The sequence below is a fragment of the Triticum aestivum genome, chromosome 4D (assembly GCF_018294505.1).
Source record: "Triticum aestivum cultivar Chinese Spring chromosome 4D, IWGSC CS RefSeq v2.1, whole genome shotgun sequence".
NCBI classification, from domain to species: domain Eukaryota; kingdom Viridiplantae; phylum Streptophyta; class Magnoliopsida; order Poales; family Poaceae; genus Triticum; species Triticum aestivum.
In genome coordinates, this window is record NC_057805.1 from 122,406,579 (window position 1) to 122,420,477 (window position 13,899).

At 40.8% G+C, this 13,899-nt stretch overlaps 1 protein-coding gene across 1 annotated transcript; it reads right to left on the reverse strand.

Moving 5' to 3' along the window:
* Nucleotides 1-950: 950 nt before the first annotated feature.
* On the reverse strand, nt 951-13,264 carry LOC123096740 (alanine--tRNA ligase). The gene is made up of 22 exons (XM_044518501.1): nt 12,722-13,264; nt 12,335-12,475; nt 12,034-12,180; nt 11,738-11,890; nt 11,474-11,609; nt 9,903-9,999; nt 8,571-8,691; nt 7,803-7,871; nt 5,500-5,550; nt 5,269-5,364; nt 4,956-5,054; nt 4,458-4,580; nt 3,350-3,499; nt 3,184-3,255; nt 3,028-3,103; nt 2,806-2,948; nt 2,601-2,709; nt 2,341-2,528; nt 2,018-2,107; nt 1,718-1,903; nt 1,371-1,544; nt 951-1,279 (listed from the first exon to the last, which is right to left on the reverse strand). The coding sequence occupies exons 1-22, from the start codon at nt 13,247-13,249 to the stop codon at nt 1,208-1,210; spliced, it is 3,021 nt and encodes a 1,006-aa protein (XP_044374436.1). The 5' UTR covers nt 13,250-13,264; the 3' UTR covers nt 951-1,207.
* Between the last annotated feature and the right edge of the window lie 635 nt (nt 13,265-13,899).

The window sequence follows — 13,899 nt, forward strand, 5'->3', positions numbered from 1 at the left end:
AGCACCCTTTTTGACACTAAAACGATGTTATATTATGGGCTGGAGGAAGTAGTGGCAAAGTCTAGTTTTTAAAATCAATAATTATCTACAAGTAGTTTGACAACCCGTGTATTTTTTGTCAATTAATATGGACAGTATCAGTATCTCTTATAGTACCAGTTGATAACTTTTGAAAAAATAATACGTATTAAAACGTTGAGAAGTAATCCCTCCATTCCTTTTTATGTTCCTTTTTATAAGGTGTATTTGTTTTTTAATAAAATTTCAAAATATAAGGTGCATTTCTTCTAATTCTTCATAATTCCCTTGTTAGCCCTCAAAAAAGGAAAATTATCTCTAACCTGATTGTCTATATCTCTCCTTGGCAAAAGAAAGAAAATATCTCTCTCTTGATTGCATGTATCTCTTACTTTTCTAGACTAATTGATTTACTTGCCACTGAACAACAAATTTGCCAAGGGTAATTTCATCTGAACATGTCTATAATTATGTGTCTTAATCACCATGCCAAAAATAATACAGCTTACATAAAAAAAACTGAGGGAGTATTAATGACCGACGAGTCAACAGTTTGATAACTTACATATGGCAAACTAGAAAAAATCATTGAAACATACCAACATGAGATCCGATTTCGAAAATCTCATCACAACGGATTTAATCATAAAAACAGATCTTAATCCAGCTTTTGAATATTTTCTGGTTTATCTGTATGCATGCATTGTTGCAAAGGAATGAGATAGCAAGAACCACGGGTGATGAACCATTCATGCCGCAGTTACACTAGGAAAAAGTTTTATGCATGCATTGTTGCAAAGGAATGAGATAGCAAGAACCACGGGTGATGAACCATTCATGCCGCAGTTACACTAGGAAAAAGTTTTATGCATGCATTGTTGCAAAGGAATGAGATAGCAAGAACCACGGGTGATGAACCATGCATGCCGCAGTTACACTAGGAAAAAGTGTTCGGTACTATTATTAGATTCGTAACGTTCGTCAAATATAACACTCCATTTGATAAACCAAACTGTAATTACACAACAACTGTGACCCTTAAACACCATCCTGTGATGTGGAAACGGACACTGCTTCTAGTCGACTTTCGTGAATAATTTTATCTTCACGTATCACAATTTGTGAAAGTAGGGTGACAACGACCAATCAAGCAGCCACTTTAACATGTATGAAGACCAGTCCCAACAAATCAGCTCAGCTTCATCGAAGCTATCTGGGTAGCAAGCTCCATTGCCTCCTTGACCCGAGAAGCATCACTTCCCTGCATTGCAGGATTCACAGATATTAGGCAACGACAATTAGTAGACTTTGACCAAAGGGGCTTCTCTTATAAAGATTAAACAATGCCTCACCTGGCCCTGGGCGAGACCATTCTTGCCGCCGCCTCCTTTTCCCTTGAGTGGTGCGATTGAAGGTGTAAGCCAGTCCAACACCTTGAAGCCATTGGGTGCATCCGGAGGTACGCCGGCATAAATAACAGCCTTGTTTGATGCCTCATCTGTGCTGAATACCATTATCGGCAAACCCTGGAAAAGTCGAACCCATGAGGTCACCAGCACATCCGACACAAGGAATACAACTTTAATGTTTTAATTCATACAAAAATAAATTGTTGGAGCAAGTTGGAAATTATGCTGAATCTACAGTGATTTTTACATGATGGGGATACTACTTGACAGAAATGGATTGGAGTACCCACCTTGAAACGGTTCATGGCTTTGACAACTGCTTCCCGGACAGCAGTGGTGTCAAGACCCACATCAGCATGAGTAACACAGAAGGTTTTTCCTTCAGAAAGAGCAGCTTCTGCAGCATCTATGGCAATCTTGACAGCCTTTTGGATATTTTCTTCACCCATTTTCTTCTTCGCCTTCCTAAGTTGATCCTGATATATGCAACAGCTGTAATCAGCTTTCATTTTAACTACGAACAGAATACCAAATATCATAAATACTTCTCTTTGACAAGATGCACCAAATCAACTGAAACATTTACAGACCTCCAGCTTTGAGATATTGCCTTTTAGATCAGCTTTCCTTGCAGCTGGGATAGCAGCTGCATCCAGTGTATTCTTGATGGACCCAATTTTCTGATGAAGAAACATCATTCTTAGATACGGTCTAATACAAAGCAGATCAGAAGGAAATAGCTACAAAGTACAATGGACATCATCTATTTATATAAAGGCTTAGGACATAATATTTCCAAGAAAACAAACAAAAACCACAGTAACTTCTAATGATATCCATTATCCAATTTGTCAGAGTAACACAACCATATAGCTCACAGCCTCATACTAAGAGAGACAAGCACACTTAGTACCTTCTCCAATGTGGCTCCTTCCAGTTTAGATGCCTCATTAATATCAGTATCGATAGATGATGCCAGCTTCATAGACTGGGAGGCACACTCAGCAGTAACAGCCGTTATCCTCCGAACACCTTTTGCGATACCCTCTTCAGATATGAGGGCAAATGCCGCAGCATCTCTAGTGTTTGAAATGTGTGTACCTGGTATACAAAAACTTTAGATGACATAAACACACAAATGTAGAATTACATAGAACAGAGTAGTAAATATACCTCCACACAGCTCAGTCGATATGGATAACCATTCTTTGCTTTCAGGGTTTGCAAGCAGATCTTCCACTTTGCGACCAATTGATACAACTCTTACAGGATCAGGGTAGATCTACAAAGTCCATATGCAAAACGAATTACACGAAACAACAGGTCAGGCAAACAAGGTATTAGAACATGGTATGTCAAGCTGGGTAAGAGGACGCACTTCACCAAACACAGCTCGCAGACCATTTATGCGCTTTGCGTCAGCTAATTTTATTTCTTGTGCAGATACCTCCAGCTCATCCTTTATTTGTTGGTTCACTATATACTCAATTTTTCTCAAATCTTCGGGCTGAACAGGTTTCCCTGTTATGTACCAACAGTTGAGTTGACAAGCTGAGGAAAAACATCATGTGAATACAATATAAAAAGAATCACAGCATACCATGGGAGAAATCAAATCTCAGCTTCTCTGGAAGAACAATGGAACCTTTCTGATCAACATGGTCACCAAGTACTTCCTACACTTACAATAGTGAAACCATCATGAATGCAAAAAAAAAAGTACTCCTTGTAAAATCTGAGAGGCTTGAAAACATACCCTTAGAGCAAAGTTCAGCATATGGGTACATGTGTGGTTTGGAGCAATGAGAGTACGCCGTGTGTAATCAACCTACCAAGAGTAATAGAAGTATCGCCATGTGATTTAGCAAATTTCACAGGTTAACTGATTCGGTATAAAGAAATTAATCAGTAAAGAATGTTACCTTGCATTTCACTTCATCGCCAACAGACAATGCCTTGGAGTCCGGCCCTTCCAGAAATGAACCGATATGCAGGACATAGCCAGCAAACACTTGGACATTGTTTACAGTGAAAGATCCAGATGGCCCCTCGATACTCCCAGTGTCATAGATCTATTCCAAAAATATCATATGGCATGTCAAGAGAATTCATACAATGCATGGTGCAACTCTCAACAAACATGCAGGAGAGCTGTGTATCGTTCATTAAAAAGAGGAAAAGTTTATATATACAACCCCAAACCCCACACAAGAAAGAGGTCACATGCGCTTCTTTGAAATAGAACAAGAAACGACCATGGCAGCACGGTGACTTCAAATAATTGAGAAAACATCAATGGCTGTTGAATGCAAATTGCAACGTTTGTTGTGCAATATACGGGTATTAATTTAGTCAACATTTTACTGAAAAACTTGAAGCCAGTGTATTGTACGGGCAACTTCAAAGTCCTCAACACTATTGTATACAACCGCAATGTGGTGTTTGAAATGGTGTAATGACAAAAATACTTCAAGCATATACTCCCTCCGTGCCATAATATAAAAACGCTCTTATATTATGGGACGGAGGGAGTATTTATGAGTGCTGTAGATTATTAGGATGACGTGCAACAAACAACACAGGATACCAATCAGATTTCAACCAATGGGAGGTATCACTCTTCAGGGTGCATTAATCATTTTTGGTTATGGTTACAATCAAAGAATAACTTTCAAACAGAAATTATGTGTCTACTTTACTAATGAATCAATATAGGTCAACATAATTCTGTTAAAGCTAACAAAAAATACTGTCATGTGGGGCCATTGCTACAGGAGGATACCCCATCAGACATCAGCTCAATAGTTACTATAGAAAATATCTAACTTGCAAACTAAGGTAGCTATCGAGCTGATGTCAGCTGGGGTTTCTTCCTATAGTAATGGCCCCACGTGACTTAAAACAACAGAATACCATGCTTATTCAGTAGATAAGCTGATAATTCATAGCATGATTGCAACTCTAGAGGTGATTGCAATTGGCGTTTTCATTCAACACATCAACATGACACTGTCAAACGTGAAGTTGTACCTGACCACCCTGTTCTGCATAGAAGCTTGTACTTTCCAAAACCAGACCAAAGTCTTCATCACCAGATGCAGTGGCTATGAATTCTGAGCCAGTATAGATAGCTTTCACTACACTGCTATGTACCTGCAAAATGATTTTAGGTATATCGGTCATATAACCAATATATAAGTGTTCAGCCACGGTGCAAAATATGAACACTGCAAAAACAATCAAAAGCTTGCAGCCACGTAAATTCACTACTTGAAGGTGATTTGAAGTGGGGGTTGCTTTCTAAATGTTTGGGCCAAACTAGAATGGAAATTCTACGAAATCCCAAACAGGCACTGAAATATCGGAAAGAACTGTACCTAATAGCCAAACCACAACTAGATAATCTACTCCCTCTGTTCACTTTTGTAAGTCGTTTAAGACAGCTGAAAATTGAACTGTTTTAGGTACTGTCTTAAATGTCTAAAAGGTCTTACAAAAGTGAACGGAGGGAGTAACTAATCATCTAACCTTGTGTTGGAATTTTGGGCTATCATTTGTGCTGTCAAGTCCCTGATTGCGCAGCTGCGACGTAGCATTTGCATCCAGGACAATAGATTTACCACCAGCCTGCAAGAAAAACATATAAAACAAAGTCAGAAATAAGTATGATATAAACAGACTAAAGTTGCCCAATGAATTGAGCATCACTGGCATATAAGAGATGCTAGGTTTAGTTAAATACAACATCATTAAACAACAAAGTGCAGGGATAATACTTGGATAGCATAAAAGACCACAAGCGAAGGATTAAGTTTTATATTTAAGGAGAAATGAACACAACCTTGTAGCGAGCATTCCTAGCCTTTTGCCTTGCTTCTTCCATAGAAGCATTAAAACCCTCCATGTCAACAGATAGCCCGAAGTCAACTGCCATGACCTATGAGATAGGAAACAACAACGATACCAGAAAAGACAATAAAAGCTTTATCAAGTTTAACGACATAAACATGAAAAGTATATCACTGCCAAATTAATTTGATTAAATTTACTGATGAAAACATGAAGAACAAACCTCAGTCAAATCAATTGGATAACCATAGGTGTCCCACAGAACAAATGCATCCTGAAAGAACAAATAATGGTTGCAATACATGAAGGATAGCAATATAAACTTGAAAAGTTCAGCAGGATGTAACAGAACATTGATAAACGTGACCGAAGTATGATTTAAGAGACATATTTCTATGTAGTGGACTCCGATTCTTAAAATAAGGACGAAAAAAAGAATTATTCCACATTATTGTAGAGAATATTAACAAGTTTTCCAAATAGTCGAATTCCTTAGTTTTGACATGTTTCTCAAATACGAAGGAATGAATAGAAACTAGGGAGGGAAGGCTACACACCCAAGAGGCACAGATAAACTAGCTCTCTGGCTGACAAAGCACTAATCTAACATATGATGCCTACTTTTCATACTAATTTTAGATGCAACGACTAATTGGAAAGTCTCTCATGTCTCCAGCTAATTTCTCCAATAGCCACGAGCCTCTCCACCACGGTAGGAAGAGCCCCGTCAATGCTTAGGTGCGCAGTGTTCAGAGCTGTAACCAACCTTGCAAAATAATTGTTCCAACATTCGATTGAGCTATGGATGGATGAAGGAGAACCAGATTGATAAGTGCATGGCTTGGTATAGGTCTGGGACTGAGGGGTAGAGACCTTGCCCTCATCTAACCACCGGTAAGGGTGCAAGCAGAGCGGATAGAGATGCTCAACGGATGAGTGCCTGGACATGAATATGGAGTGAACTACGACCAAATATGGTCGGCAGCAAACAATGCTCTAATCGAAAACAGAAACATAAATAATGCTCAACGGATACCACTAAACACGATAGCTCTAAGTCTAGTTAGATATATAACTGTGCCAAATATATTTTTTAGGTTGAGCGAAATGAACCTACACCTATCATTTGCCTGATTTTGATGCTAGGTGAGGAGGTTGCAATAACAGAGGTGCATGTTGGCCTAGTGAGGACCAAGCAATCACAGCAAGAGGTTCAGTGCACATCGCCTCCATCCCCTGTACTACGGGTGCTCCTCCCATTGATACTGCAACACCAGCTGCCCGGACACCGACGCATGCCGCCAGCTCCCCCTGTGTGTCCGTCGATAATTTGTGATGCCCCCCTCATCATATAGGAGGCACAGGATACAACGCGCCCGACTCCACACAAACCATAACCTGTCAACACTCATTACAACTTGATGTCCAGCTGTAAAAAATATACGAAAAACTCAACACAAGGCCCGGACCAATCTTTCTATAACCAACAAGCCCCAATTAACAGCCAGCACAGCCCATGTTAACATCCCACAGGCAGGCTTCACATCCATGTATTGTGTTTCCTCTAAAGCAAGCAATGCAACCACCAGGATCACCTGAAGCCAGCAGACAAGCTCACAAATGAGCAGGTGGGAGTCTCACCAAATAGTGTGTTGAATACTATCTGATCAAAATCCTACGAGTCGACGAGTCGTTCCGAGGTTGAGACTCATAGACTAAGCGTGACTACTCGACACTAGTCGACACTGAAGTTGTGAATCATAGACTAGTCGACACTGAAGTGTAGTCGGCCCTGGAGTTGAGACTCATAGACTAGTCTTGACTAGTCCTTGAGGACTCATAATCCATGAATCCTGGTATCCTGGTTCCGGCAGATAGTGCCTATACAATGTTAAAACCACATCCGAGAATAACTACCGATACTGTATCCGTCAGATATCCAAGTTCTGGTTCCTAACGCCATTGTTAAGGGGTTCGTCAGTTTGTTGATATTCGAACCATTTTCACCCCTGCCAGGCATTTTCATTAAAGGATAGTTAGGCTTTGAGCCATTGTTCTTAATGCGGTAAGGCGACCCAAGGCGAGCACTCACCGCCCTGACGACTAAGCGCTGCAAGGTACTGCCAGGGCGCTTGCCGAGCATCCAAGGCGGGACACCTTAAAAACAATGCTCTATGGCGTACTGGAGAGGGAGGGAAGGGCTAGATATATCCAGATTAATCCTCACTATGAAAATGGATGACAATGCAACCGCTCTAGCAAAGGATAAGAACATATTCCAAATATTTTAATATGAAATATATGCATCTTACTAATCAGGATACCTTGACTCCAACTTCATAATTTATATTATCTCCTAATTACCATCACTTGCCAATGGACCCTTTCCCCCCTTTTGTCCAATGAGATAACACAACACGTGCTCACACAACAAACAAACTATATATCTGCTTAGGTGCAAACATCTTCTAGTGAAAACAAAATAAATCAACTAATCTGGTGGTAATTCAAAACCAAAGCACTTGCCTGGCCACTAAGTACTGCCCCGCCATTCTCCTTGACAGCATCTGCAGCTTTCTTAAATCTCTCATACCCCTGAAAATTACACCAACAGCACACTCAGTTAACTGGCTGAACAGCGACCAGAAATGACAACACATATTATGATGGTTTTAAGAAAAGAATGGCCAATTAAACTTCAACTGTAAGCTTTCTTAGTCTCTATATGAAATACAATGACAATGCGCCTAGTAGGAACTACCCTTAAAATACAAACATGATAAACAGAATCATGCCCATGTAGAAACCAAATAAATTGGATTATAATTAGTCATTTCAGAGAAAAGATGAGACAATTTATCATGTATGCTAATTACTGTGATTGAACTATTGAAGTTTGCTAAGCTGCCGTAAACCAAGATCGAAACGATCATCATGGATATGTTCCTTAATGTGTAGTGTTAAAACAAGGCACTGCCTGGTTACTCAGCACAACACGTTAATATATATAAAGCCTGTAGCAGTATCGCACGAGCAAAACAGTGGTACAGAAGATACAAGGTATAAACTGGCCCAGAGTCTCCGGCAACTACAAAAACAAACTGGCTAAATTACTTTGAGACTGGCACATGTTCAGAAGGATAAAGTATGCTTCACAGAAAAGGATGAAGTATGAGAACACTGCCTAAGAGTGTGCAAAGACTCGGATTTGATTGCAATGAAATTACACCAACAAACTTCACTTGGGCTAAATTGATGTTACTGTTATGCAATACTCCAGGCAAATAATAATACCTTCGCTAGAGTGTTCTCAAAGCTTGCCTCTTCGTCCTTAATTATATCTTTAATCTTCTTTTCATTGTCTTTCAGCTCAGGAAACACATCACCCATCACTCGGACAAAAACATCTACAAGGCTGTACGAGCAAGACACAAAATAATGGTAAATCAAATGCCAGCTTCGAAAACCAAAAGATGAGAGAGAGAGAGAGATGCCAGTCGCCGGAAATATGGAGAGAGAATCAGAAACAACTTGAAAAATTGATGCAGAAGTAAAAAAAAAAAGGTTTAGTTGGACATATATAGCACTTTCCATGTAAAATTAGACCATCAATGAAATTATTGCTGGTCAACCGTCAGAATCTGACTGTACACATTCTAAGATAACAATAATTTTACAATCGTGAGAGTGATAGTTAATTAATAAATAAATATTCAAGTTATGGCAAATACAGCAGTTCCAGAACACACACTCAAGCATAGGACAGTGATGTCCAAGAATCCACGCCATCAGACCTATTAAGATAGTCATGAAAAAAAACGCCCCTAGGCATCCGCTTAAGTGTGCTTAGGTGCTAGGCAACAACAGAACGCCTAGCGCTTAATCATCCTAGGTGTGCGCTTACTCCCTCCGTCCGCGAATAAGTGTACATCTAGCTTTTGTCCTAAGCCAAAGTTTTAAAATTTTGATCAACTTTAAGGAAAAGAGTAGTAGCATATATGACATCAAATTGGTACATTATGAAACTACATTTCAAAACGAATCTAGTGATACTAATTTAGTGCCATAAATGCTGCTACTTTTCTCTATAAAATTGGTCAAAGTTTTAAAACTTTGACTTGGGAGAAAAGCTAGATGTACACTTATTCGCGGACGGAGGGAGCAGATGAGATAGGCGCCAGGCAATGGCAAAACGCACTAGCACTTTTTTTCCCTGCGAGTGAAATAACTTTCAAAACCATGCCTCATTATCAGGACCAAATGCTAGTTATTATAAAGCTTTGCTAGCAAAAAAAATGTACACATGAACCTAAAACAAAAGGCATCGCAGGAACAATGGTATTGTGCACACAAGCAAGCAGCCGACACAGATAAGTCCAGTGCCAAGTTATGCCCCACGAACCCAAACCCAAATTAAAGTAACACATAGCACATGACCCTGGGTTCATAATAAATTAACTAAAATTGTGTGTGAACATAGTTTTTTTTATTGTCATATGACATTCCTACAGTCATTCTCATAAGCCTTGCATTACATTTTTAGCCTTCTGGGTAAACAAAAAGCTATGCAAATATATCATCAAAAAGAGTGTACAGAATACAGCAGATGCAGATTACAGTTCTTACGAGCTAAAAAATCCTTGCTTTGCCATCAATTTTTGATGACCAAAGTGAACAGCACGTCTAAGTATACGCCTTAGAACATACTCCCTTCCCTCATTTCCTACAGAAAAACTCATATTAGAACAAAGAAACGTCATTGTATAATACAAAACAAAGCCCTGAAACATTGTAATTTGTAAATGCAAGAAAAATACAATAGCTCAGTAGTTGCGACAAAAAAAAAATCAGTTCTACACCATCCTCACTAGATAGGTTGACCAAGATGGTGGATCCACCAAAAACAATCCCATTAAACTGAATGAAGACAATAATATATTTTCTGCAGTTGTTCTGAACCTTTATTACCGAAATACTCCCTCCATCCCTAATTACTTGTCTTAGATTTGTCTAGATACGAATGTATCTATCTAGACACGTTTTAGTGTCGTATCTAGAAAAATCTGAGACAAGATTTTTGGGACGGAGGTAATATTATGTAGCTGCAACAAATGTGCACCATATCATATTATTTTGCAGCTATATACTCCCTCTGTTCCTAAATATATGACGTTTCGGGAGTAGATCCAACTGGTGATTTCTATTGCATAAACAGCAAGCAAGAGAGTCATTAACTGCTCACTTCATATTATATGTCATTCTGGACTACTAATTAATATTGTCTCACATCCATATCTGGCCCAATTCAACGTATCCTTGCCATATTTATTCCAAGTCTGGCCCAATTCAACATATCCTTGCCATATTTATTCCAAGTCTGGCCCAATTCAACATATCCTTGCCATATTTATTCCAACAAGCACCCATCACTTAATTACAACACCCAACCACTAGCGCCAACACTTCCACCATGCAAAAGACAGTCGAAATAAGGCTTAATTGGTATTTCACACATAAATTCATGTGACAAGAACTATAACAACTCAGGGGTCCATTTGAAATCTATAAATTTTGGTTCGCAATGAACTAAGCCCATAAAAAATTAGCAGGTATGACTTCATATTAACTAGAAGGGAAATAATGCATTTCTTCCTAAAATAGAAAATGCAAGTTAGGTCCCCAAACTAGTGATTTTGACACTTGGATACTTAAACCAAAATTAATCATTCAAGTCCAAAAAACCTAGCCTCTCGTAGAGTGACTAATCATTTTGGCTGACAATGGGTACTACAATGATCTATCTGTTCTCATTCAAATTCTTCAAAATTGGATATGATGAACTATTGGTAACTTTATGTCTACATACTTCATTTTATTCCAGTGCCACATCCATATCTTGAATAAAAAATATCTTACATATGTAACAGAAAATTTAGGAGCATAATAAGTTCAAAATAATGTCTAGTTTAAGGAACCAAAATAACATAAGCGCACAAGCTCGTTATGCTCACTTGTGGACAGATATGAAATAGAACTACTTTAACATCCTGTTGTGCAGGATGCAATGCAGCAAGCAACTTAACAAGCATTTAGGTGTATTGTTATTATTCCATCTTTTTACAGAAACTAACCATACTTATAAATGGATGGCAATCATTTTAAATCATGTATCCCCAACCAAAACAGTATGAACTCACCAGGTTGAGAACCATCAGCGATAGCAAAAGAAAGGGTTCTTATGTGATCTGCAACAACCCTATATGCCATATCAACTTTCCCAACATCATCAGATCCCACTTTACCAGAGTATGGTTGAATTCCAGCGCCTGCCAGCTGCATTCATAGTGCATACTGAATTAACAATGGATATCATTTACTTTAGGCAACAATTAATTACTGCAGAAAAATACTGTTGCCACAACTCATAAGCATAAAAGAAGCTGCAAGTGTGCACAAAATACCTTGTGGATGGCATCAAATAATGGCATGAATACGTCTGTATCGTAATTGCTCATTTTATTCTGAAGGATAGATGTTAAACGCTCGAAGCCCATTCCAGTGTCAACGTGTTTTGCTGGCAAGGATCTCAAAGTACCATCTGATTCCCTGTTGAACTGGGTATTAAAACAGCCAAATGTCAGTGCATACAACAGATAAATAAGCAAATAGGTGTGCACACATTGAACAGAGTAACTGACATTGTATTGGGATTAAAGCTTGACAATCTGGAAAGAAATGGGGAAAATAGCATGTTAACCTGAATAAACACAAGATTCCATATCTCAATACATGTAGGGTCATCATTATTCACTAATGAAGCTGCGTCACGATTGCCAATACGATCAAAATGGATCTCTGTGCATGGCCCACAAGGACCTGTGTCACCCATCTCCCAAAAATTATCCTGCTCAAAGAATACATCGTTTCAAAAAGTGTTCTTTAGTAGGGAAATTCAGTCAATAGTTAGGCCCAACAGAAACGAAGAAAGTGAAACTAATACAACATAATGTCCACAATAGATAGGAGCTCGACCAACAAACCAAGCACATCCAGGATACCTTGCAACCGAAAGGCAGAACTCTTTCATTAGGTAGATACTTCAACCATATGTTTTTCGACTCGGTATCCGGAGCGAGACCAGCTTTCTCATCACCACCAAAGTATGTTGCATAAATTCTATCAGTGGGCAATTTGTAGACCTGTACATATGAAATAGCAAACAGTATGTAGTAAGAAGGTGGCCAGTGTTTAAAATCAGTGGGAAATTTGTACATCTAAAGTTTTTGACATCATTTTCTTATTTTTGCTTGTTCGGATAGATTTATGACCAAAGTGGACCCAACTTTCAGTTAAATTTTACTGATCCATAATCTGATGTAGAAGTACAGTAGTGCATACTAACGCGCGAGCGATCAAAAGGGGGAGTGAAGGCAAGAACCCGATACCTGGGTGAGGAGCTCCCATGCATACCCGATGGCCCCCTCCTTGAAGTAGTCTCCGAAGGACCAGTTCCCGAGCATCTCGAAAAAGGTGTGGTGGTAGGTGTCCTTCCCCACGTCGTCGAGGTCGTTGTGCTTGCCGCCGGCGCGGATGCACTTCTGGGTGTTGCAGGCGCGGCTAAGGCGGCCAAGCTGCGAGTCCGGGGCGGCGGTGCCGAGGAATACGGGCTTGAACTGGTTCATCCCGGCGTTGGCGAACAAGAGCGTGGGGTCGTCGACGGGTACCACGGGGCTCGACGGCCATGGCGTGTGCGACTTGGACTTGAAGAAGTCGATGAAAACCTCCCGGACCCGGGCGGCCGTCCAATCCGACGGCACCTCCATCGGAGGGCCGACGATGGCAGTGGCGGTGGCGGCGACCGCAGATGCTCGCGACGAGGAGAGGCGGATGGCGGCGGCGGTGGCAGGCAAAACCCTAGCGTTGGGCTTGGTGATGAGGAGGAGGCGGCACGCTGTCAGGGCCGGGTGCAACATACAGAGGCTTCAGTTAATGAACGGTCAGGATGAAAGAAGGAGATATCAACGGCTCGCTTAGTTTTTTTTTCTCGAGAGACAACGGCTCGCTGATTCTGTTTACAATCCAGCGTTGACGATTAAAACGAACGAGGTGTTTGGCTACAGAAATGGTAAACGTAATCAGATCACAGCCTTTAAGGAGGTGTAATCAGTTTTTTGCAAGCTTGTTTGGTTCACATTCGGGTAAAGGAATCCATTGCCATCACCCTGCTCTTCTTGCTCGGCCCTGTTGCTCGCCGGCCGCCATCCTCCCCGTAGATGGCTTGCTCTTGCTTGACCCCAGCCAACCAGGATCTCAAACGCCGTCGGCTCCCGGTTGTCCCCGAGATCAAGCGTCGCCGGCCGCTCGGATCTTGTGCATCGCCGGCCGTCCGCGAAATCAAGCATCACCGACCGCCCCGAGATCAAGCGTCGCCGGACGCTCGGGTCTTGCGCGCCGTCGGCCGTCCTCGAGCATGTGCACTATCGGCCGCCGTTGATGTCAAGCGCCGCCAGCCCTTCCCGATCACAAGCGTCAACGGCTACCCCGATCTTGGAGGAGAGGCGGCGGCGACGGACGAGGAGGAAAGGGTCGGGAGGGGAGGAAGAAGGGATCGTGCGGGGAGAGG

Excerpts from the sequence above, each read along its gene's own strand:
- LOC123096740 (XM_044518501.1), bottom strand. The coding sequence starts at position 13,249 with ATGTTGCACCCGGCCCTGACAGCGTGCCGCCTCCTCCTCATCACCAAG. Across the intron at positions 3,500-4,457 it reads ATGCAGAACAGGGTGGTCAG|ATCTATGACACTGGGAGTAT; the intron begins GTACAACTTCAC and ends TTTTTGGAATAG. Across the intron at positions 3,256-3,349 it reads GCGATGAAGTGAAATGCAAG|GTTGATTACACACGGCGTAC; the intron begins GTAACATTCTTT and ends TACTCTTGGTAG.